The sequence below is a fragment of the Heterocephalus glaber genome, unplaced genomic scaffold, assembly GCF_053883595.1.
Source record: "Heterocephalus glaber isolate CG9 unplaced genomic scaffold, H.glaber_assembly_v1.0 deba00001472, whole genome shotgun sequence".
Taxonomy (NCBI): Eukaryota; Metazoa; Chordata; class Mammalia; order Rodentia; family Bathyergidae; genus Heterocephalus; species Heterocephalus glaber.
In genome coordinates, this window is record NW_028258315.1 from 91623803 (window position 1) to 91649864 (window position 26062).

The 26062-nt window shown below is 39.1% G+C and overlaps 1 protein-coding gene and 2 pseudogenes across 28 annotated transcripts in view; 1 reads left to right on the forward strand and 2 right to left on the reverse strand.

Moving 5' to 3' along the window:
• The window catches only part of Sfmbt1 (Scm like with four mbt domains 1), a 164401-nt gene that overhangs the window by 51134 nt on the left and 87205 nt on the right, over positions 1 to 26062 (forward strand). For 8 of the 28 annotated variants that reach the window (XR_015439597.1, XM_087182373.1, XM_087182374.1 and 5 more), the window contains one exon: positions 6913 to 6943. The exons of the other annotated variants lie outside the window; for them this stretch is intronic. Coding sequence is in view for 7 of the 8 variants with exons in the window: in XM_087182373.1 (XP_087038499.1) it covers positions 6913 to 6943 (31 nt within the window). In the remaining variant the exon portion in view is untranslated. The remainder of the gene's footprint in view (positions 1 to 6912; positions 6944 to 26062) is intronic. 28 annotated transcript variants of the gene reach the window in all.
• On the reverse strand, positions 14720 to 16384 carry LOC101722288 (disks large-associated protein 4 pseudogene; annotated as a pseudogene).
• LOC101720386 (V-type proton ATPase 116 kDa subunit a 2 pseudogene) lies at positions 19252 to 21657 on the reverse strand (annotated as a pseudogene).

A 26062-nucleotide genomic window follows, 5' to 3' on the forward strand; every position in this document is an offset into this window, starting at 1 on the left:
TCCTCATCTGTACAAGGATCCTTAATAGTCCTTTAGCCTGAAAAGTTGTCTGATATAGGAAGCCTATTCCTTAGGCTTACTAAGAAGCAGACTTAACTAAATGTAAGCCTTTCGTAAATAGATTTCTTAGAAGTGAGAGAAAACTAGTTTTGAGTAGTTAATATCTGGAAACCATTCTCACATAGGTCATTTAATTTCATTCTCATAGCCATTCTGTATAAAAGGTGGTATTCCTACTTTATAGAGGAGAATGTTGAAACCCAGAAAGGTAAAAATCTTCCAAGTTCATGAATATGTGGTAAACTGGAGTTTAAAGTCACCGTTACTATGTGTAAACCTGTTTTGTTGTTTGTTTTTTTGTTATGGAATACTGTTTCACACTGCTTCTCCAGTGCCCAGTTGGAAGACTCATTTAGTATACTTCTTAAGAGAATATTTTTAGTGGAAAGTACACATAAATGTATGCATTAAGGTTGTATCTATAAATTAAAAAAAGGTTTTATCTATAACTGTTTTGAAGAGATACTAATCATTTAAAAATATTTTTTAAGTCAGGTTCAGTGGTACATGCCTGTAATCCCACCTGAAGCAGGTGGATTCTAAATTTGTGGCCAGTCTGGGAACTTTAGTGAGATCCTATCTCAAAATAAAAAAAAAATAAGGGCTGGGGATTTGGCTTAGTAATTCTGTGGCCCTGGTTTCAATCCCCAGTACTGAAAAAAAAATTGAAATAGTCAAACCCAGAAAATTTACAATAGAGAAAACTTTTGGCAGTAACTTCAGAACTTTTGGCAGTGAGCTGTCTACCAGATGCTCCATCATTTTGGAATACCCTGGTATGTATTTCCATTGCAAGGGCATTCTTCTACATAAATACAGTATAATCATCAAAATCAGGAAATTAACATTGCCGCATTGCCACCATCAAATACTCAGACCCCATTCGAGTTTGATTTAATTGCTTCAGTGAAGTTCCCAGCCCCTTCTTATTTCCCCTTATGTTTGGTAAGAGTAAAAGGAGTCAGTTCAGAATCATGTGTTTGCATTTAGTTGCCAAATCTTCCCCTTTCTTTTGACTTTCATAGTCTCAGTGGATTGGAGATTATAGGGCGGTTATTTTTGTAGGGTGTCTCTCAATTTGGATTTGTCTGATGTTTTCCTGATTATACATGTCTTTGTCAGGAGTAGCATGGAAATGATGCTATATCATTGTTTCTAATTTGATGATCCACAATTTCAGTTTGTCTCCTTTCTGATTACGTGGTGCTTAAGGAGTTTCTGGCAGGCTTCTTTACTGATAAAATTTTTTTTTCCGCTTATACTAGTATTTTTTGGTTAAGTAATTCAGAACTATGTAACTATACCATTCTTCATCACACTTTTGATTTATTGATTTATTTATATTAATATCAACTCATGATTTCCTATTTTATTGAGTGATCTATAATCTGTTACTAACATTATGTGTTGATGTTTAAATTGTCTCAGATTTGGCCAATGGGAGTCCCTTTTAGTTGGCTTTGTTGTCCTTTTGACAAGTCTCTATTTCTCTTGGAGCATTTTCTTGCTTTCTGGCACAAGTGTTGGAGGCCAGGGTTCTTGGCTTTAACTATATGCATGGTTGTCTTAGCATACATTCCATTCTGCAAGGAAATAAAACATTTTTGAAGAAATAATCCCCAAATGCCTGTTTTATGTCCTTAATCTATTACTTAGGATGACTTTCTGAATGAAAGTGGCAGGCACCCTGATACTATTTTTGTGTGTAATTTTTCTTGTTCCTACCTAGGGAGAAAAGAAGTCTTGTCAGGCAAGTGCCAAAAAAGGTTAAAATTGTCAAAGCAGGCCAGGGATGTAGCTCAGTGGCACCGCACCTGCCTGGCAAGCACAAGGTCCTGAGTTCAATTCCCTGTACCAGAAAAAAATTGTCAAAGCCTTGCTGACATGTGCACATGTAATCCCATCACTGGAGGGGGCCAAGACAGGAGGATCTTAAGTTCGAGGCCATCCTGGGCTGCATAGTGATACCCTGTCTCAGCAACAGTAACAGCAACAAGTTGTCAAAGCCTTTCCACAGTCAGAATAATCATTTGAAACTAAAACATGACACAAAACCTAAAAACAACTTCTGGTTTAAAAAAATTCAGTATTGTTGAAACAACAGTACGGGGAAAGGATGTGCTCTTCACTCACCATCACATATTGAGGGAGTATCCACTGGAATCAGCCAGCAGAGCAGGTCCTTTGTTGAGGCAGTGGGAATACAGGGGCCCTGCATACCTCAGGGAACTTACAGTTTAGTGGTTAAGAGACAGACAGTTATAAAAAGAAACATGGAATGATGGTCATAAAAGGAAATGCCCAGAAGAGCAATTCTTTACTTGTGAAATGTAACAGATGTTCTATTTTACAAATTATTCTGCAAGTAAAATGAGATAAGCAAAAGTCCTTTGTGAACTATAGATGTGCTATATAAATGAAGTATTTCCTCCTGTCACTCTGGTATTTGGTGTCTTTTCAGAATTGCTGACAGAAACACCACTAAACTAATTTCCAGGCTCTTCCTCCTTACTCCATCTTGAACATCACTGGATCATCTGTCTGAACACTTCTGCTTATTTCTGTGTCACCCAGCCCAGTTCACAGTTCTCAGGCTGAAGACAAATTCTTGATACATCAGGCCTCCAGGCTCAGCCCAACTTGGCTTTCTAATTTTGTCGTCTTACTTACCTTGAAGTCTTCAACCCAAACCAAATAGCTCTCGTTATTATGTCTGAAACACATGTTGCACTGTCCTCATTATGCTTTTGCTTTTTTTCCTTATCTACAATTTTCTTCTGTTTTTCAGAATTACATTCCTGTTCTGGACCTGGATTAACTACCCACCCCCTTCACTTTACTCCCATTGTGCATGGTCTATCTGGAGCATTTGGTAGCCATCCTTTGCTCTTATAAGTCACTGTTAGGTTTTCCCAACTGATATTACATTCTCTCAAAGCATAGGGACCATATTTAATGTGCTTATATTTCCCATATGTACATAGTCTTCATTAAGTTTTTGCTAGTTAATAAATGATGTGACTACACTCAACTCGACTTGCAAGAATTTAAAAACAAAACCTCCTGATTTTTCAAAAACACAACCAATAAGCTGATTTTGCATTAGAAAAAAATTCTGTGTTGTACCAATTTTGCGTGTTGTGAAAATTTATAGCAGATCTGATTTAATTGTTCCTCATCTTAGTAAAAGATTAGAAACTTTTACACAATAAGCTCTTTGGGTTAATTTTTTGGTACCAGGGATGGATACCTGAGCTTGGCAAATATATATATTGGCTGGCATCAAGTTGCATGCCCAATATTAGAGTGGTGATTGATGGTGCTACTGAAAGCTTGAAGAGCTTTAAGCCAGGATCCCGCATTTCCCTTTTGTATGTGACTGATAAAGAAGTTGTGTTAAAAATGTCAGGCACCTGCCACTTCATCCACTATAATTAAAAAGGAGGATCAGCATAGGTCATCAAAGCAATTTGTTCTTAGACTCCTGGTTGCTATGAAGGAAAAATATCTTGGGCTGTGAGAACAGTAGGAGAAACTATCAATTTTATGTTTTAGTTACCAAATGTGACCTAATAATTTGTGATGTTCTTTTTGAATTAAAAATCTCATATCTGTACTTTCATAAGATGGATTTCTAGTTACAGATCATTTTTTCCTTATAATTCTAGCTTCACTGTTCACTTGAATAGGTTATTGAGGAAAATGATTAAGAATTGGAAATATTTGGGCCAGGGATTTAGCTCAGTGGTGCTGCCGCCTGCCTTGCAAGCGCAAGGTCCTGAGTTTGATCCCTGTTACCCCCCAGAAAAGAATTGGAAATATTCAAGTAACAGTGATGGTCTTGTAGTTAGCAGATACTTGTTAAATATAATTTATTTTCAAGAAAGATTTCTAGAATGTAAAATGTATTTGAATGTAATATCATGTCAATTTGGATATTAGTTATGGCAGTCACCTCATGCAACTGAAATGCAGCAGTTTCTTCAGAAGAGTAATAGCATCCATGAATATCATGATGTCAGTTACCAAAACTCTTTATTTCTGGGGTTACAGCAATTAATAATGCTACTATTGCTTCATGGTATATCTGCTGATTTATCACTATAATTTTATTTTATTATGGCATTATGTAGCATACACAGAAGTGAGAGAATATTGTATTACTTGGTTTCTACAATTATCAGCACATGGACAGCTTATTTTATCTATACTTCTCTGACAGATAATACAGTTTTGCCTACCTCATTGCATTGTTTTATAGCAAATCTCTAGTATTATAATCACTTCATAAATAATCTAGTATTTATGTTTTATTTTTCATTTTTATTTTTTTATTTTTTGGTACCAGGGATCGAACTTGGGTCCTTGTGCTTGCGCAGCAGGCAGCAAAACCACTGAGCTAAATCCCTGGCACCAGTATTTATGTTTTAAATGATGACTTTTTAACCATAATAACTATCACATGCAAAAATCAAAATTTCTTAACATTAAATATCTAATTGGTATCATTATTGTTTTAAATTTTCTATCAAGTAAAGATGACATGTTGATTTGTGATATTGGGCATCATGCAGAATGTGTAGAGGCTTTTCTTTTGAAATTTAGGTATAAAAAGTATATTCTTGTTTCTGGAATGAAAATTTAGGTGCTCTAATTTTGTGAAATATTTTGGAGTAGGACCAAAAGGATGGGAGATCTAAATACTAGAAATCTAGGAATAAATATAAACCTTGGTTAATTTTATCATGAGTCATTATATTTTTCCATTGATTTGGAATATCATATGACTTTTTGAAAGAGGAGGCTGTCTTGAAAAATCCCTGCTCTGGGTTTAAGCAAACTGATGTTGACAAGGCAATGAGTTTGTGGAGTGGTTCTGGTGGCAGTCAGTGGCATTGGACTATGGGATTTAGTGCCCTGAAGATAGGCATCCAGTTTTTGTTCCATGTATTTATTATAGCTCACATCAGCAGGTGTTTAATGAGCATTTACTCTTTGAAAATTATTATTATGATGCGAACTCAGGACCTTGTGCTCACGAGGCAGGCGCAGTGTTACTGAGCTAAATCCCTGGCCCCTTCTTTGAAAATTAGACTGAGGAGAATACCTCCTAATTTCTTAACGTTGAAGTTAATTTGAAATAATAGCCTCGGCCCTGGATAACTTTTTTATTGTTCTTACTCAAAAATATTGGGCTGGGTGGTTTTCAAGTTTTCTTGCTTCTGTTGCAATTCAGAAATGGCTAAATACATGGTACAAATAATATTTAAACCTTAAAAAGAAAAAAACCACAGAAAACAAAGATTAAAATAGGCAATGATTCTTCCCTCTCTCCCTCCCTCCCTCCCTCCCTCCCTCAGCCCCTGAGAGTGTGTTTGCTACCTACCATGTCTAGCTGGGCAATGACCATTTCTATGCTTCTTTCTTTCCTTAGCCAGAGAAGTGTGACTCCTGTATTAGAAATGTAGAGCTGCTTGCTAGTGAGAACACAGTGAGAATGAGCTGCCATGACTTTGTACTGGACTTGAAATGTTCGAAAGTGTGAGACTCTTCTATTCATGCATGGCCTGAGGATTTAAGAAAAATTGAGGGTGATGGAACCTTAATATTTTTATGACTTACATTGTATTGAATCTTCTCCATGTTGATATTATGAATTTGGGGAAGAAAGGGTAGGTGACCACTTGTAAAGAATTGTGTCCTTGGGCCTGGAATTTAGCTCAGTGGTTCCGCCGCCTGTCTCGCAAGCGCAAGGTCCTGAGTTTGATCCCTGGTACCAAAAAAAAAAAAGAAAAGAATTGTGTCCTTAGGGATGGGGATGTAGCTCAGCGGCACTGTGCCTGCCTGGCAAGCAGAAGGTCCTGAGTTTGATCCCTGGTTCTGCAAAAAAAAAAAAATTGTGTCCTTGGAACTTAAAAAAAATATCTTTGTCCTTTTTAATAAAGACTTTGTTATGGAAAATTTCAAGCACATGTAAAAGTAGAGTAGTAAAATATCCAAGTGTGTGTCCATTATGCAAGGATTGCTTCTGCAGTAATCAGCTCACACCCACTTTTGTTTCATCTATACCCATATCCATTTCTTCCCTCATAATATTTTTCATTTTAAGTGTTTACCTTAATTTATTTCCTTAACACTTACTGGTGAATATTTGAGTGGTCTCTAAAATTTTTTTTTTAACCATTGCAAGCCATGTTGTAATAAATATCTTTTCCTTTTTTTGTATTGTTTCTTTTTTTTTACCCTAAGTATTTATTGATGGATTGAAGAATATAATAATATTGATGGAGGGCCATGGGTGTTGCTCAGTGGCGCCACACCTGCCTGGCAAGTGCAGGGTCCTGAGTTTGATCCCCGGTACTGCAAAACAAACAAACAAAAAACAAATAATATTGATAGGACAGTAAGGCACAACTGTGGGTTAAAAATTTCCTATATAGCCAATGAGGGAAAAAGCCATAATTTTAGGAACTTTAAATATGTAAATCAAGGAGCCTCTGAGGTACTTCTCTAATGGCAATATCACACAAATACTTCCCTTTTATATAATTCTTATATTACCTCATTTTGATGACAAAGTCAGACTGATACCTTATAAAGAATTCCTCATGCATTTATACTTAAGCCATTTATACTTAAGGCTCATACTTGTAATCCAACCATTCTTGGTGGCTGAGGCTGAAGGATTGCAGTTTGGTGGGGTTTTTTTTGCTGCAACGTATTTCATTGTATAGATAGATGTACCATATTTATATATCCATTCACTAGTTGGTAACATTTGGGTTTCCGAAAGTTCATAGCGGTAAACCCTTTAAAAATGTTTTTCCATATGTTTTCATTTCTCTTTGGTAGATACTCAAAAGAAGAATTTCTGGATTGTGTGGTAAGTCTATGTTTAACTTTTTTTTTTTGGTACCGGGTATTGAACTCTGGTCCTTGCGCTTGTGCAGCAGGCGGTGAAACCCTTGAGCTAAATCCCCAGCCCTATGTTTAACTTTTTAAGAAATGACCAAACTTGTTTTCAAAGTGGCTATATCATTTCACATGTGCATCAGCATTATATGAAAGTTCCTGTTTCTCTACATCCTTGTTAAAGTTGGTATTGCTAATCTTTTACTTTAGACATTTTAGTTGGGATATAATGATATTTCCTTTTGGTTTTAATTTGTATTTCCTGATGACTAATGAAATTGAGTATCTTTTCATGTGTTTTATTTGCCATTCATATATCTTTCTTGAAATGCCTATTCAAATCTTTTTCCCGTTTAAGAAATTTAGATTGTTTATTGAGTTTTAAGAGTTTTTAGATATTATTTATTTATTTAGGTTTTTTGAGACAGGGTCTTTTTTGTAGTGCAGGATGGCCTTGAACTCCCTGTGTAGCTCCTGGCCTTGGACTCACAGCAACCCTCCTGCTTCAGCTTCCTGAGTGCTGGTATTACAGGTGTACACCACCACACCTGGCTAGTAGACACAAATTTTATTAGATATGTAATTTGCAAATTTTTCCCAGTCTGTCTTTTTCTTAGTGTCTTTGAAGAACAAGTTTTTGTTTTGCTTTGCTTTTTCTTTTCTACAATGTGGGGATTAAACCCTGGGCCTTGAATTATGCTGTGCAAGGATTCTACTACTGAGCTACACCCACATACTATGAAGAGCATAAGTTCTAAACTTGGGTACTTTCTCCATTTTATTTTACTTTTATTATTTGTGCTTTTTTGGTGTTATATCAAAAAACTTTGTCAACCCCCCAAAAGATTTTTTTTTTTTTTTTTAGAATTTTTGCTCCTACATTTAGGTTTATGATTCACTTTAAGGTTTTATGTGTGGTGTGAGGTAAGGTTGAAGTTCATATTTGTCCATATAGAGTTCACTTGTTCCTGTACAAATGATTGAAACGATTGAAAAAAAATTTTTTTTTGGTGGAGCTGGAGATTGAACCTAGAGCTCCATGCATGCCAAGCAGGTTCTCTACCACTGAGCTACACTCCCAACCTCATCTATTGAAAGTACTGTCCTTTTTCCATTGAATTACCTTAGTATCTTTCTACTCCATGAAGATGGTATGCCTGTTTGTTAGATCTTTCTGTTCATTCAGCCATAATTTCTATTTTTCAGTGTATGGCTCTTATTTTATTGCCTCCCTCCCATACTGGGGATTGAACCCAGGGCCTTTGTACCGAGTTTTGTCCCCCCCCTTCCCTTTTGAGATAGGATCTTGCTAAATTGCCCATGCTGGCCTCAAACTTGGAATTCTCCAGCCTCAGGCTACTGCATGCTGGAATTACAGGCTTGTGCCACCACACCTGGCTTATTTATTCTTTTTGATGATATGGTGAATAGATTTTTTTTCCTGAGTTGTGGCTTGAATTTCATTTTAGATGTCTTTGAATTATAGTATCCCTGTCTCCTTGTTCTTTTTTTCCTTCCAGTTTGATAAAGCCAGGTAATTTGTCATACAGTATTTTCTGTAGTTGGTTTGGTTTTGCTGACTGGCTCACCATTGTGATATTTAACATGTTCCTCCAACTTCTCTGTGTGTAGAAGCTCAATAGATTCAAATTTGACTTTTTTTTTTTTGGAAAGGCAGTTTAATTGGTAGTGTTGTTTTTGTTTAGAAAGCGCAAAGTGTTTCAGGTTGTCTCCTGTTTTTTTTTTTTGGTACCGGGCATGGAACTCGGGTCCCTGCGCTTGCACAGCAGGCAGTGAAACCCCTGAGCTAAATCCCTGGCCCCTGTCTCCTATTTTTTGATTGAGTGTAAGCTATTGATGGTCAACACTTAGATCCAGTAATATATTTAGTAGATGTGCTGTCATTCTTTTATTGTTTATTCATTGGCATACTTTTATTTTTTAAAAAACTTCCGTTTTGCTAGACTGTGGTTTAGTTGTATATAATCTAGTTAAAAATGAAATGACTCTTAACAAATATTTTTTCTAGTGCATCATTTTCTAGTTGAATTAGCAGACAACAGTTTTAACTTATTAGATGGTTGTGGACAGGTTTTACTTTTTGTTTTCTTTTGCAGTAATATATTATGGACAAAGCCTTCTGTTGAAACCTTTCTTTATGGCCTAGACCTGTTTTATAAGTATCAACTGTATATAAATTGAATTGTTGCTTTATAAGGGCAAACAACAGTCTTGTTCTTATTTCCCAGCATAGTATTTTGTAATGAGTATATCGTAATTGCTTGGTTTTTTTCTACAACCTTGATTTATGGTGCTGTTGTGTCTTGTTGCTTTTTGTTACAAAAAGGTCCTCTTTTCTTTCTTTGGTTTTAATTGTAAGTAAGAAAAGTTACTTTAAAATGTATAAAGTTGACATAAATTGTGTTGAGCTTTCACTATTATTTTTTAAATTTATATTTTATTATATTTTATTATATTATATTTTATTAACTTTTCAGAATTCCCCCTGAATAGGTTGACCCCCCGCCCCCTTTTTGGGCTGTCAGTACATCTGTTTGAAATACTAATGTAATTTCATGGCAACTCAATAGGGTTTTTTTGTTTTTTTATTTATTGTTTTTGGTACCGGGGATCGAACTCAGGTCCTTGCACTTGTGCAGCAGGCGGTGAAACCACTGAGCTAAATCCCTGGCCTTTTATAGGGTTTCGTAAGTAGATGTAACTCCTAGTAGGAGCTCTATGTGGCAGATACTTAGAATAGTCAGAGATAAATAAATAAGTAGGGCAGAGCAGAGGTTTGTCCACTAATTATTCATCAACCTGGAATTAATCCTTGAAGGTGTACAAATTTAGTGCAGCTCATAAAGATCATGTACTTTGTAAAGAAACTACTGTGAGGATATCAGACCTTTAATATAGCAGAGTAGCTGACTTGTGGCAGATATATAATAGATCAAATTTTGAAGTACTGTAATTTCTTTCAATATGGACCTTTATGTGTGTAATATAATGTGTAAGATTTAATAACTTTGCTACAAATAAAAAATGCTTCTCAAGAAAGTAACTATGGTACATACAAGAGACACACTTAATTTAAAATGAAACTCATAGACTGAAAGTTAAAGGGTGGAAAACAATACACCATGCGATGGGAACCTGAAAAAAAGCAGGAGTAGCTATCATCTTTGCAGATCAAGTAGATTCCAAACCAACAGTGATTAAGAGAGATGAAGAAGGACACTACATCCTTGGGAACAATCCAACAGGAAGAGATGAAAATCATAAATATCTATGCACCAAACACTAGTGTGCCCAACTATATAAAAAAAATATTAACGGACATGAAAAGTCATATATGCACTAAGACAATTGTAGTGGGGGACCTCAATACCCCACTGTCCCAAATAGATAGATCAACTAGACAAAAAATAAGTAATGAAATACTAGAACTCAATCGAACACTTGAACAAATGAACTTAACAGATGTTTACAGAGTGTTCCAGCCCACAAAATCAGAATACACATTCTTTTCAGCTGCACACTGGTCGTTCTCCAAAATAGACCACATACTCGCGCATAGAACATGTTTAAGTAAGTGCAAAGGAACTGAAGTTATCCCTGTATATTATCAGACCATAGTACAATGAAATTGGAGATCCATAGCAAAAGAAACTGGAAAAATTTCATAAACGTGGAAATTGAACAACACACTTCTGAATAACCAATGGGTCACAGAGGAAATTAAAGAAGAAATCAGACAGTTCCTACAATTAAATGACAATGACAATACAACATATCGGAATCTATGGGACACAATGAAAGCAGTCTTAGGAGGAAAGTTCATAGCAGTGAATACGCATATTAGGAAAACAGAACGAGCCCAATTAAACAACCTGATGCTGAACCTCAAGCTTCTAGCAAAAGAAAAGGAGGACAAACCCAAAGCTCATACAAGGGAGGAAATTACAAACATCAGAGCAGAAATCAATGCAATGGAGACTAAGAGAACAATACAAAAAAATCAAGCCAAGAGTTGATTCTTCGAAAGAATCAACAAAATTTGCAAACCCTTAGCCAATGTTATCAGAAAAAGGAAAGAAAAGGCCCAAATCCATGCAATTAGGAATGAAAAGGGTGAAATGACAACAGACCCAGCAGAAATCCAGAGGATCATCAATACCTACTTCCAGAACCTATATGCCAATAAGATGGAAAACAGAAGAAATGGACAGATTCCTAGATACATATGAATTACCAAAGTTGAACAAAGAAGACCTAAAAATTCTAAACAACCCAGTATCAATCAATGAAATTGAAAATGTAATTAAAAACTTACCAACTAAGAAAAGCCCCCGTCCTGATGGCTTCACTGCTGAATTCTACAAGACATTTAGAGAGGAACTACTGCCACTACTGTTTAAACTCTTCAATGAAATGGAAGGGGAAGCAATACTCCCAAATTCATTCCTGGAAGCAAGCATCACCTTGATCCCCAAAGCAGAGAAAGACCCAACTGAAAAAGAGAACTATAGGCCAATCTCACTAATATGAACATAGATGCAAAAATCCTTAAGATACTGGAAAATAGAGTGCAGAAGATCATCAAGAAGATCATACACCCTGACCAAGTGGGATTCATCCCAGGGATGCAGGGATGGTTCAACATATGCAAATCAATCAATGTAATATACTGTATCAATAGAGGCAGGGACAAAAACCATATGATTATCTCCATAGATGCAGAAAAAGCATTTGACGAAATCCATCATGCATTTATGATAACCCTACAAAAAATTGGAATAGATGTCTCTTCCTCAATCTGATAAAAGCCATCTATGAAAAGCCAACAGCCAGTATCATACTAAATGGTCAAAAACTGAAATCCTTCACACTAAAATCAGGAACAAGACAAGGATGTCCACTATCACCACTCTTGTTCAATATAGTTCTGGAAACATTAGCCACGGCAGTTAGACAAGAGAAAGAAATAAAAGGAATAAAGGTAGGAAATGAAGAAGTCAAGTTGTCGTTATTTGCAGATGACATGATACTCTATATAGAAGACCCCAAGAACTCCACCAAAAGTCTTCTAGACTTAATAACCAAATTCAGTCAAGTAGCTGGTTACAACGTCAACACACAAAAACCAATAGCTTTCCTCTACATGAATGACAGATTCACTGAGAGAGAAATAGGGCAAATAATTCCTTTCACAGTAGCATCTAACAAACCTAGGAAATACCTAGGAATCATCCTAACAAAAGAAATCAAAGACCTCTTCTCTGAAAATTATGGCACTCTGAAAAGAGAGATTGAAGATGATATCAGAAAATGGACAGACATCCCCTGCTCCTGGGTAGGAAGGATTAATACAGTGAAAATGGCCATACTTCCAAAACTGCTATATAGATTTAATGCAATTCCAATTGAGATCCCAGCATCATGCTTCATAGACCTCAAGAAAACAATCCAAAAATTCATTTGGAGCAAGAAGAGACCCAGAATAGCAAAAGCAATTCTAGGTAACAGAGACATGGCAGTAGTTTCCCCAAGGTGAAACTTACTACAAAGCTACTGTGATAAAAACAGCATGGTACTGGCAAAGAAACAGACCTGAGGACCAGTGGAACAAATTAGAAGATGCAGAAACAACTCCAGACACACACAGCCATCTCATCTTTGACAAAGGAGCCAAACACCCTCACTGGAGGAAAGATAGCCTCTTTAATAAATGGTGCTGGAAAAATTGGGTTTCAACTTGCAAAGATTAAAACTAGACCTGTATCTCTTGGTATGCACTAAACTAAAATTGAAATGGGTTAAAGATCTAAATATTAAAATAGAAACGCTGAACCGGCTGGAAGAGAGGTTAGGTAGAACTCTTGAAGACATTGGTGTAGGAAAAGATTTTATGAACAAAACCTCAGTTGCCCATGAACTAGCACAATCAGCAAGTGGGATCTCTTATTAAAAAGCTTCTGTGGGGCCGGAGATTTAGCTCAGTGGTTCCGGTACCTGCCTCGCAAGCACAAGGTCCCGAGTTCGATCCCTGGTACCAAAAAAAAAAACAAACCCACAAATAAAAAGCTTCTGTGCAGCAAGAGAAACCACCAGCAGAGTGAAGAGACAAACCACAATGTGGGAAAAAATCTTCACCTGCTGTTCCTCAGACATCGGCCTACTATCTCGAATCTATAAAGAACTTAAAAAGATCAGACCTCCCACATTTAAAGACCCAATCTGAAAATGAGCATCTGAAATGAACAGACATTTCTCAGACAAAGAAGTAGAAATAGCAAATAAATACATGAAAAAATGTTTAACTTCACTGGTCATTTGAGAGATGCAAATGTAAACAACACTGAGATTCCACCTCACCCCCGAAAGAATGGCTGCTATCATGAAATCAACCAATAACAAATGCTGGCAGGGCTGTGGGGAAAGAGGAACCCTGCTCCACTGCTGGTGGGAGTGTAGACTGGTGCCACCACTGTGGAAATCAGTATGGAGATACCTCAAAGAACTAGGACTGAAAGTTCCATTTGACCCAGCTATTCCACTGCTGGAGATCTTCACCAGAGAATTAAAAGAATCATACCACAGTGACATATGTGCACTCATGTTCATAGTAGCACATTTGTGATAGTTAAAACTTGGAAACAGCCCAAATGACCATCAACTGGAGACTGGATAAAGAAAATGTGTTTTTTAAAAATAAAATGGGCTACTTCTCAGCCATAAAAAATGAGAAATTAGAGACATTTATAACTAAATGGATACACATTGAGGCGATACTCTTAAGTGAAATAAATAGGACACACATGTATAAATACTGAATAGTTTCTCTAGTGTGAGAAACTAAAAGTGTAAATAAGGACTAAAAGGTATAATAGAAAATGTGAAATAGGAAGAAAAGGGGCAAAGGGGAAGGAAGTGGGAGGGGTAGAGGAAAGGAAAGAAGGGAATGGAATTAATATGAGAAAATGGAAAAATGGAAACCAAGTATTTGTAAATAGGGAGGGGTGGAGGGGTTGAAGGGAGGGCAGGGGAAGGGGGAAAAGTAAGAACCAAGAGAGATTATGTAAAGGTGCAAATTTCCAATGATGAATGTCATTATATTGTATACCTAAAATGTACCAATGATTAGAATGAAAAATCAATAATGCAAAATAGGAAGAAAAGGTCCAAAGGGGTAGGGGTAGTGGGAGAGGCAGGGGAAAGGAAAGAAGGGAAAGGAAAAATGATGAGAAATGGAAAAAATGGAAACAAAGTCTTTGTAAATAGGGAAGGGGGGGAAGGGAGGGCTGGGAATGGGGAAAAAATAAGAACCAAGATGCATCATATACAGGTACAAGATCCCAATGAGAAATGTGAATGTATTGTATACCTAAAATGTACCAATAAAAGAATCTTAAAAAAAGAAAGTAACTAAACATATCTATTTAGCATATGGACTCGAGCAAAAACTGCACATTGTTACGGAATTTTATTTGAAGTTTATAAATGTTGAGGTGTTTGTTTAGAAAAAATTTTTTTTCTGTAGTTGCTTTTATCCCCCTAATTATGTGACATTTTTTGAAATTTAATTTTTTTACACTGATAAGGCATCATAATTTCAGAATTGGGGAATTTTTTTTTTGCATGTTGTTTTTTTTTTTTTTGATACCAGGGATCGAACTTGGGACCTTGGCTTGCAAGGCAGGTGGTAGAACCACTGAGCTAAATCCCCAGCCCTTGTATGTGTTTTTTAATGATTTAAAATTATTTCCTTCCTTCTTCGTGGTCTCAGCCTGATCTGGGCCTCAGGGACATAAATCTTGATGCTGTATGCACTTTCTGTGTCCAGAGTTCTGCCGCACAGAAGCTGCCCGCTTGGCTGACAGGAGTCTCTTGTGGGCCTTCTGATGCTGCTTGTCCCCTGCATCTGAGGCCTTGTCACACGGTTCACTGGTGGCTTGGATTTGGCTGGCTTCTTTGGGACTGGAAGGGATGGTTTCTTCTCTTCCTTCCTCTTCTCTGGGGTCTCCACCAGCTGCCAGCTGTTGCCCTTGAGGTGGTAGGGTTCATCAGACTTCATACTGATGTCGATGGACAGCTGTAGCAGGTCCCAGAACTGTGCCAGGTCCTGGGCTGTTGGACGTGGGTTGGCATCAGGGTTCAAGTTCTACTCACAGAGTCCTCGGAACTGCTGGAATTTCTGAGACATCAGTAGCTGGGTAGTGGGCACAGCACTGAGGACCTTTCCTAAGACTTCTTCTGAGAGGTTTTTTTCTTTGGTCTCCTTGTCCATCTGGCAGCACCAGCCTTCCAGCCACTCTTTTTTTTTTTTTGCCTGAAGTAGCTTCAAGAACCAGTAGCCAGGTCAGGAATTTAGCTCAGTGGTTTCACTGCCTGCTGCGCAAGCACAAGGACCCGAGTTTGATCCCCGGTACCAAAAAAAAAAAAAAAGAACTAGTAGCCACCTGTGCTAGGTCTGCCAGGGAACTTGAGGTCGTCTCAAGCCAGGGGTCAGGTGGGGGCAGTGAGGAGGCCTCCAGGGCCGGGTCACTGTTGTCTCCATAGGAAAGGTTGCACTTGATATGGGCAATCTTGGGGGAGCATCGATGCTGATGGGGTTGGGGTGTGGGGTACAGTCTGGGAGACTCCTCTCAGATGACTTACAGCTTGAGTCATTAGCATCCTGGGTATCCAGGTCAGTGTCCTGTTGGGAGGACATACTGTGAGAGGGGGCGCTGCTTTGCCAGTCGTCCTCTACCTCAACCCTGATGGACTGGCATTTGGTAGCGGGACTGGGCTCCTCTTTTGGCACTGGCTGAATGCAGTCAACTTGTATTCCTATTGATGACAGTTTCCTTTTGGGGATGATCTCGGAATGGGACTCAGAGCTGATCAGCATCCCTTGTTCGCTTTTCAGAGCTGCATGTTTTGGGGGTGCTCCGGGGCTTCAGGGGCTAGGGCAACTCCACCCTGCATCATGTCACGCTAGGTGGTCAAGTACTGCTGTCCAGGCTGTCCAACAAGTTGCTCAGACCCAACTGGCTTGTCACTTCACTCTTGTGATCCTGGCTGTCCAGGTAGGTGTCCTGAGCAGACTCACTACTGCTCTGGACTGTGACTGAGATGCATGGCTTTGATGTGGTGAGTGGAGTGGAGGGACCGGTAGTGGGGTTTTCTTATGTGCCACTAGACATGATGAACCCTCCTCCCTCACCTGGCCTGGCCCGAGGCTCCGGTTTTGTATGCCTGAGGCTGGGGAATGTTAATAATTAATTTAGTTTTCTTGATGCCCTTTTAAATTAAAGGATGTTTATGAGGAATATTGAGTGTTGAGACCTGATGACTAACCAAACAGATGACAGAATCACTTTCATTCATCAGACACAAGAGTTGCATGTTTACTGTCATCAAGCATGGTGCCAAATCAGTGAGAGAGACTAAGGCAGGGTCCAGTTTCTAGGAACAGGAACAAGGAGGCCTGAGTTACTATAGGGGAAGTGCTCTTCCGGAGGGCTCCATAAGGTGCTATGGCGCTTTTAGAGAGGGAGAATTGAATACAGATTGAAAATATTTATTTTTTTCATTCATGTTGTGGAGTGTGCTGATCCACCTGTGATTTTTCTTTGTTTCTCCTTGTGAGAGAGACTTTGCTTTTTTGAGATGATTAATTAAACTTAAAGAAATATTGAGGAAGGAGGAGGGTTTTTTTGGTTTCTATTAATATGCTTATAAGATCTCAGTATGAAAGTCTGATTAACTAGAGCAAATTTTCTCTTCAAATATTTTGCCTGGTCATAGAAATAGACTATAAAGCAGAAATAGAAACCATCTAGGGCTGTGGATTTAGCTCAGTAGTGCTGCTGCCTGCCTCACAAGGGCAAGGTCCTCAGTTCGATCCCTGGTACCAAAAATAAATAAATAAATAAATAAAAACCATCTTAAAATTGGATTTGGTGATGTGTGGCTGTGATCCCAGCACTCTGAGAGGCCACGGCAGGAGGATCACAAGTTCAAGCCCAGCCTGGGTAACTTATTTAGCAGGACCCTGTATCAAAAGGGTTGGGGATGTAGCTCAGTGGAAAGGCCCTGGGTTCAAACACATGTACACATACAAACAGACACACAGGCGCACACTCTCAAAAATTATCTTCAGATTGTAGTTGTTTATAAATTAAGTATAAGGTATTTTAGGAAAGCAAGGAAACTCAGGACGCATTTTAGGAAGAGCAGTTGGGTGAACTGTTAGTCCTGTCACTGTGTGAAGGACTCGTGAGCGTGAAAGCCCAGACTTGTTCTCCCTTGGCAACACCAATGGGGAGAAGCCACAGGACTTAGGGACAGGGTAAAGACTTTTTTTTTTGGTAGGCTGCTCAGAAGTGGAATAGATTGTCACAAAAGGTAGTCATGGCAGTTTTCATTCATGATGTTGGAACACAGAATGGATAACCTTTCTATGAAATAGAAGTAGAATGGATAGACCCCTTTTTCAGGGTGATATCTTAGACTGTTCATGCTGCTCTAACAGAATTCTTGAAAGTGGGTGATTTATAAATAGTAGAAATATATTTTCTCAGTGTTTTTGAGGCTCAGAAGTCCAAGATCAAGGCACTGGTAGATTTGATCTGGTGAAACATTTTCCCCCATTTATGGTGCCTTGTTACTGTGTTCTCACATACCAGAAGGTAGAAGGAGTAAGAGAGAGCAAAGCAACTTTCTGAAGCAAAAAATGATGACAATAATCCATTCATGAGGGCATAGCCCCTGTGACTTAATCACTTCTCAAAGGACTCACCTCTTAACACTCACGGGGATTAAGTTTCAACATGTGGATTTTGGGTGAGCTACAACAAGCCATAACAGAACTGTTTCTATTTGTGGAAATGTTGAGCAGTGGTATATACTGCATGATGTTTAGGATTGATCTTTATATTGATCTTAGATTCACCAGCCTCAGTTCTTCAATAAAATAAAAAGAGATGGAGCCAGGCATGGTAGGGCAAGCCTCTAATCCCATTACTTGGAAGGCTGGGGCAGAAGGATCCCTGCAAATTTGAGGCCTATCTGGGCTACATAGTGAGTTCAAGCCCAGCCTAAACTACCCAGTGAGACCCTGTCTCAAAAAAATTAATAAAATAAAATAGAATTTAAAAAGAGGGGAAAACATCAGGTACTTGACAGTGAGTATAAAAGACACTGATGTGTGTAATTGCTGAAGGCATTGGATAGAAGTTTGCAAATGAGACTGTAATGTGAGCATAAATTAATTATTGGGGAGGAGGATGGAATAAGCCAATGAATGAATTTTTATACAGTATGTTGAACTTCATTACTGATCATTTGAAGTGAAAATTATTTTACCTACTCTGTATATTTCCCTCATCTCCATCAGTACCCTTCCAAAATCATAAGACTGACAACAATTTGTAGTAGTGTTTATTTATTAGGTCTGTTTACTTGTTTTGCAAAGTTTGCCTATTGCCCAAGACCAAAACTTTATAATAGTTCTGATCATAGAATTTTTAATGTTGGGAAAACCTTTTCTTTTCTGTTTTGTTTTGCCCTCTCTTTCCTCTCTTTCTTTTTAAATTCTTAGCAAGACATTTTCATTAAAGTGGCCGTTTGTCCAGCAGTGTGAATTTGTTTGACATTTTACTAAGGATTCAGGAAAGATTAGTACTGTGGTGTTTGGAGATTGGTCTTTTTTTTTTTTTTTGGTACTGGGGATCGAACTCGGGTCCTTGCACTTGTGCAGCAGGTGGCGAAACCGCTGAGCTAAATCCTCGGCCCAGTACTGTGGTGTTTGAATGGCTTATTGATTTTTCTTTTCTTAAAAGATTCCTTTGAGAGGAATTTGATGTAAGCTTAAGACTTTTGATAGACTGTATTCACTTCAAGCATTGGTTTTCAAGTTAGGAAGGACTGACTGAAGGTGCTCAATGTCATCTGACTACATGTCATCAAATTCTAAACTTGATGTGGCCAAGCCCGTGAGTCTTCAAAATGATGTTTTGGAGGATTTTCATGTGAATTTAAACAACAGAGTTGCGATCTCTTTTACAGTTTATTTCTTTTATTTTTAAATTTTTAAATAATGTGTCTGAAACTGGTAAACTTTACAAAATCTTTAACATGAGGAAGAAGTATATCTTATAGAATCATTTGGCTATATCATAAGGCAATCAATGGAGATGGAATTTCTCCTATCATAAACTTGACGGAGGTAAAATTCTTAACATGATAGCTCTCCATAAATCTGAAAGCTTGTTGGTGACAGCAGGATGATCATGCCACACTGTCGTCGTTACTGAACTTTGACAAAGGTAGACTGAGAAAGGAACAAATTTGATGCCTGTACCAACATAGAATTTGTTCTGAGATTCTACCCAGTGGAGGCAGATGGCATGGAGGAAAGCAGAAAGCCCTTCCATGACCAAAAGGATGAAAATCATGAGAACTGCGAAGACAGCGATGACCAGGAAGAGAAGTAGGACCCCTGAAGGTGGTGTCTGCGTGGAGGCCCACATGCATCAGCATGGCCCACAGGACATCGGATAGCTGCATGTGGGCCAGGCTGAGCGCTCAGAACCACAGGTAGGATGAGGTGTGCGGGTGAAGCCCAGGCAGTACTCGATGGAGTGGATTGCCTGTGTCATCAGGATTTCCCCGAAATTAAACTCTTCACATGTCACTTCTCTGCATCGTCCTCCACCTGGGTAACTCCCCTCCTTGATGTCCTGGTTTCCAAGCAAGGACACTTTTCCTTGCTATCTTTCCTCACTAGGGTATAGCCACTCTGGTTCACACCAAAGCACCCGCGCCATGGTACAGCCACAGCAGGAAGAGTGACTTTCTCAAGAAGAGGATGGGTGATGGCCAGCAGCACCCTCTGGATGTACGGCTGCCCTGGGTAGAGGCCAATAGCTTCGCTGGCCTGGAACAGGAATATGTTGATGAAGTCGACGAGGATGCTGGGCACCTCCCTGGAGGTGGCGGCTGAGCATGCCAGCCACTTGTAGATGACCATGAAGATGAGGTACCTGAAGATGCACAGCATGAACAGGAGCTCAGGCACAAAGACCAAGTAGATGGTGAACTTCTTGTGGAAGTGCAAGTGGTTAAATATTCCCATAATGACACCAAAAGTCATGTGAATAATTCCTAAAATCAGACATTTTCATTTTGAAAGAATTCAGGAAGGTGAGGCAATTTGTGGCCTAGTTCCAAATCGATATCCCAAAAGGATAAGGGCCTTGGAACATGCCGGGGACAATTGGATCCACCTGGAGAAGCCGGCTGTGCTTCATGATGCTGTTGTTACAGAGAACCATCTTCCTGTGCTCCTCCCCAGCGTGGCTGGCACTGTACATGGCAGACATGTTCCAGCTGGAGCCGAAGAGGTTCACAGACTTGGAGAAGCAGTGTAGATGAGGCCTGTGTAGACCGAGAACAAGCCCATGAGCAGGAGGATGTAGCGGCCTTTGAAGAACGTCCTCATGATCTCCTGGGACTGGGCCAGCCTGGGGTGATCCTCATTTAACACCAACCGGAGGGCAAACAGGAACATCACGAAGCCTTGGCCAAAGTCTCCAAACATCACAGCAAACAGAAACGGGAAGGTGATGATGGTGAAGAGAGCTGGCTTCACCTCGCGGTAGCTGCCCACACCATAGGTGTCCACGATGTTCTGGAAGCCCTCTGTAAAACTGTTGGTGCGGATGTGCGTGGGTGGCATCACTTTTATGGGGATCGGGTTCTCAAAGAGTGGGCATTGTAGCACCGCTCTCTCTCTTCCCTTCCTCCAGTGCCCAGCGCAGCTCATGAGGGTCGGCCTCAGGGCACCAGACCTCGGCGAGGAGGCACTTGTTGGTGACATTGATGCTGCACATGTTCAGTGTGTGGTAAATGGCTTTCATTTTCCTCACAGACTCGGTGGCCTTGCACAGCACCTGCCTCAGGTAGTCCTCGGTCTTGTGCAGCACGGGGTAGAGGTCCTGGATCCGCGTGTTGAGCCCCTCCTGGATCTCCTTACGCTCCTGGCCGTGTTGGGGTAGGGGCCCACGTGGCAGTGGTAACACTCACAGAGCTTCTTAACCTTCTGGCCAATTTGCTCTCCTCCAAAGGATATCAGGAACACGTACCACTTTATGACTTCTCCAGTTTCGGGGTCCTCCAGGGACTCGTCCAGCTCCACATAGCTCACGATGGTGTACCTTTTGCAGACCTGCCACAACATTTTCTCAAACGCTTCCACCTTTCCTTGTTGAATTAGGCCAGACACAAACCCCAGCTTAGCTCCCAGCCTCTTCATGCAGCTGTAGTCCAGTAAGCAGTCACTCTCCACGGAAGGAAACTCCTTGTAAGTGGATTCAAACTCAACGTTGGGCTTCACGGAGGTTCTCATCACCCTCGGCATGTGGGTATACTCGATCAGTTCCAGCAGGTTCTTCCACAGTTTCTCCTTGTTCTTGGTGACTTCTCGAAGCTCCACCTCCAGCTTCTGCAGCTGCTCCTGCATTTCTAGAACTTGCTTCAGAGGCGACGCAGGAGGACTGGCCTCTCTCTTAGGCAGGGGAATATCCGCTCTAGTGATTTCCTGCACCAGATAAACCAGTAGCACTCGTAGGCCGTGCCCGCCTGTAGGAAGAGCTGCGCCGGGCACAAGGGCTCGCTCCGGAACAGCGGCTCCATGGCGGGCGCGGGCCGGCTCGGGGCGGCCGGGCCTCGGGCTCCTCCAGAGGCCTGGCGACCCTCCTGCACCATGGGGCTCCAGGTGGCTGCCCGTGCCTCAGCGGCCCTCAGCGGCCTTGCTCCGACCAGCGCCACTGCCGCTACCGAGGTCCCGCCTCTTGCACTTTCAATACAGACTTCTACTGTATTTATTTCATATCCTGTAAGAGAATACTGTGGGAAAAACATGTTAATGATTTGGGAGATTTACTTTATTTTTACCTTTATGATGATTTTTTTCTGGAGCAATTTTGGCTGTTTTGGCCAGTGGAATTCATTATTTCTTCTTAAGCGCTTTAAAACAAAAATTAAAATAACAGCCTGACTTCTCTGCAAGTTGCTAAAAAACTAGCCTTTAGAATATAGATCAGAATGGATTTTATAGGGGATGCTGGACATTTTAATTCTCTAAAGAGACATTAATTGCAAATGAAGTTTTCAATTCTTACTAGCTTGTTGTGATGACTTTAGGCACCCCTCTGTATTAGTTATACTTTTGTCCAATAAAGAAATTGTATATTTTGTAAAAAATGATTTTTTTCTTACATAACAAAAATTGGTAGATGTAACTCTATGGAAAGATGTTTTTTGTAAGGGATGAAAATATTATTAATGGCATAGTCAACATTATTAAAGATTGGAAATTATATAGCTTGTAGAAAGTAAAATCAGTAAGTACTAACCTTAGAAAATTGACAACCTTTGTAGTATTGTATTTAAGCTTACCAAAACAATAATTTCATGGTATTGGAGGGGGCCCCAAAATTGTCTTTAGGGAAAGAATAGAAAAGTGATGGCGAAGGTGGGTTGGGCACAGGACAATCATTTCTGTTTAAAAGGTACAGAGATTCAATGGAAAAATTTCTAAAATAATTAACATAGGCACTTCCGGTTTTCAGAGAATGTTTATGTATATTCTGTTAATATATGTGGGTATTGAAGTTCATAAAAGCAAATAGTTAGGTACAACTAAGTTCTAATACCGATCAGTCAAGTCTGCCAAGTATCTTGCTAAGCTCTAGCAATCTCAGGTAGGTAGACTCTTGTTTTACCAGTTACAGTTTTAGTTTTATACCTTACATATGAGTTTAGATTCCTAATAATTAGCATAATTTAAGGCAATTTTCTTTTCTTATGCCTATATTTAACTTTTTGCACTGAATTATGTTATAGATTTTTCATGTTGTGCAGTGTACCTCTTGTAGTGACCAGAGATTTACTCCTTCTCTGGAACACTTATTTTAAAAGCTAGAGAAGAGCTATTTTATTTTCTAAATAATTTGTACTTTTTCTCAATAGCTTACTTACTCGTTATTAAGTGTTCAGCATGCTTCTTAGGTTTGTGGACCGTGACTTAGTGGCTCAGTGTTTTGTAGTAGATGTTCACCATCAGGGGAGAGCATGGATGCTTTCTTGAGGGACTAGTTGTTATGTGATTGTCCTATATGAACACTTACCATGATTTCAAGGGGTGGGAACTTGTCCAAAGTGTTTTAGTATTTACAACTGACAATCTGCTTCTTCTTGGACCTTAAACTCTTAAACATTGTAATCAAATCATTGTAATTAATTGTTGTTCAGGAATCTTTAAAATCTAACTTTTTTAAAGCTTTAAAAAATGCCTTTGTTGTGCAAACTCAAGTTTCGATCCCCAGTACCAAAAAAGAAAAAAGGAAAAAAATGCCTTTGTGGCCAGGGGATTTAGCTCAGTGGCACTGCGCCTGCCTCACAAGTGCAAGGTTGCGAGTTCGATCCCTGGTACCAAAAAAAGAAAGGAAGGAAGGAATCAAAAATTCCTTTGTGCTTAATGTAACAAAACAAGAGTAGTGAAACCCCCAAGATTGAATTTGTTGAGTGATGGAACTGTAGGCAGCATCCCAAGGGTATCGTATGTCAGTCATTACAGCTTGCTTTCTGCTCCCTTTTTGAAGTCTTCTGGGATAAGGTAGAGCTTCTTAGTCCCTTAGGGCAAGACCTTTGTTTATATTCTTTCCTGATGATTCTGAAATTTTTGATGATGGCTGTTTATCACAAATTCTTTTTAACCTTTTGGCTGTTTTTGAAACTCAGTGGTATTCCACTTAAAGATTAAGGAAATGTACTATAATTAAAAAAATGTACTGTATAATTTTGCTAGGCGAGGTTGGAAGGATTCTTGGTAGGGGAAAAGAAAGGAGCATCTTAAATCCTTATTGGTTGCAAATCATCTTTGAAATAGTAAAAATTTATTCTTAAAGAGGCTTATTAAAGCATTAATGGCTAATATGTACTCTTTGAGGGGTTGCTATGTTATAAGCTTTGTATGGTTTAATTGATTGAATAATTAAGATAACTTTATGAGGTAGTTTTAGTTACTTTTCTTGTTGCTAAGACAAAATACCTAACACCCCAAGTTAAAGGAGGAAAGGTTTATTTCAGCTCATAATTTGTGTAAGTTTCAGTCCATAATTGGCTGGCTCCAAGGCAGGGTGGGATGACAGAGGAGCGTTGCAGAGGAGAAATAGTTCATGGCAGGCAGAAGGTAGCAAAAGCAGCAAGCTATGACAGCAGCCCTTTTGCTGTCCCTTATATTCTAGCATCACACTGTGAATCAATCCCAGCATCATATCCTTAATCCCAGCATTACACACTCTTTATCCAGCCATCTCCAAAAAGCCAGCACGAGGCTTTGGTGGGGACATCTAGGTAAAAGCCCTAACAGATACAACATGTACAGTTGTTAACATCTCCATTTTACAGATGAGACACTGAGGCATAAATTTGTTACTTAATTTGTCCAAGGCCCCTCAACAAACAAGCTGAATACTTGGGATTCAGACCCAGCAATGTGTCTCTGAGACCACATCCTTCCTTGCCTGAACTGTCCAGTTACTTTTAATACGGTGTTGATCCTTCATACACTTTGATTTTCTTCCAGTTTGAGGCCTATTAACCAGTTAAAATTTTATTGAACTTCCTGGCTGTTTGAAAGTTGTAGTATAGGTTTAGGAGCCTCTAAAATTTATGATGCCTGACTTTCTTAGCAGAGGAGACATAACTGCATGAAAATATGAGGGTTTAAACATTTCTAATATTCTTATGAATACACTTTATTAGATACCTGCTGTTTGAATTGTGCTTTATTGGACATAACTTATCGTTTTAGTCTTTGCAGCAAGCCTTCAACATATGTATATTCCCTATTTAACAGATAAGGAAAATGAACCAGTAAGTGGTAGAGTGTGTAATTAAAGCTGAGTGTCATTTTTATGGTTAGTAGAGTTTATTATCTCACTAGTTGCCATTTCCTGACATGTGAGTTTTGTTGTTAACTTTTTGGAGAAACATCTTGCCTAACTCATGAAGATAAAGGCACAAAAGACTTGAGCTCTTATCTAGGCACCCATACTGATTTTTTCAAGTGACTTTACCAGAGAATTTACTGTGTAAAACTTTGGGTAGAACAAATTTAGTTATACTCAGTATTCAGTTTCAACTGATTTTTTTCATCCTCAAGAGCCTAATCTGCTTTTAATGAATATAATTGGCTTTTATTTTGTCTCCAATTATTTCTCAAACAGTTCATGTGCCAGAGAATTTGTAGACATAATATCACATCCCAGGCAGCAAGGAATTTAGTTGGGGGAAGTATAAGAGGGAGACTTGTTTGTTCCAGTCTGCTGCCATCTTTTTTTCTGGTCAGTGTATGTGCACTTTAATTGACCTGATTTTCTAATTTCTCTAATTGTGGTTACAAGGGAGTTTTCAGACCTTCCCCTTCCTTTTATTACTTGTCAGTGGTCTTCCTTTTTAGGGGGCTGGCTATCCTGAGGTGAGACATTGGTAGTTATTCATAAGGTAAAGACAATTAGTAACTTCCTTGGTTTAATAGAACTTTTGGGTCTTTTTAGTTTGTGGTCTGTTTCTTTACCTTAAGGTAACTAAGAACATCAAAAACATTGAAAGGTTTATATCAGGTTTCTGTTTTATTCCATCTGTAGTAGGGCTCTTCAAGTTCAACTATACTCCTGATCCAAATTGGTCTCTATGCTCCCCTTTTAAGTATTAAACCATTCCATTGATGGACTCCCTTGTTACTTAATGTAAATTTGATCATTTCTGAGAGGTTTAGATTAGCCTATCAGGATCAAAATCAAATCAAGTCATATGACCTGTTCCTTGATCATGATAACAGAGAGAGAATAGGGAAGAAAGACAACACTTTATTGGTACAGGAGATACCTCACAGTCGTCTTTGTATCCTCTTGAGATTCAAGAAAGCCTGGAAGCTCAGATGAAAGTTGCTCAGGCTCTGGAATCAGACTAGAGTTCAAATGCTGACCTTCTTGCTTCCTAACTGTACAAACTGACAGGTTATTTAACTTCT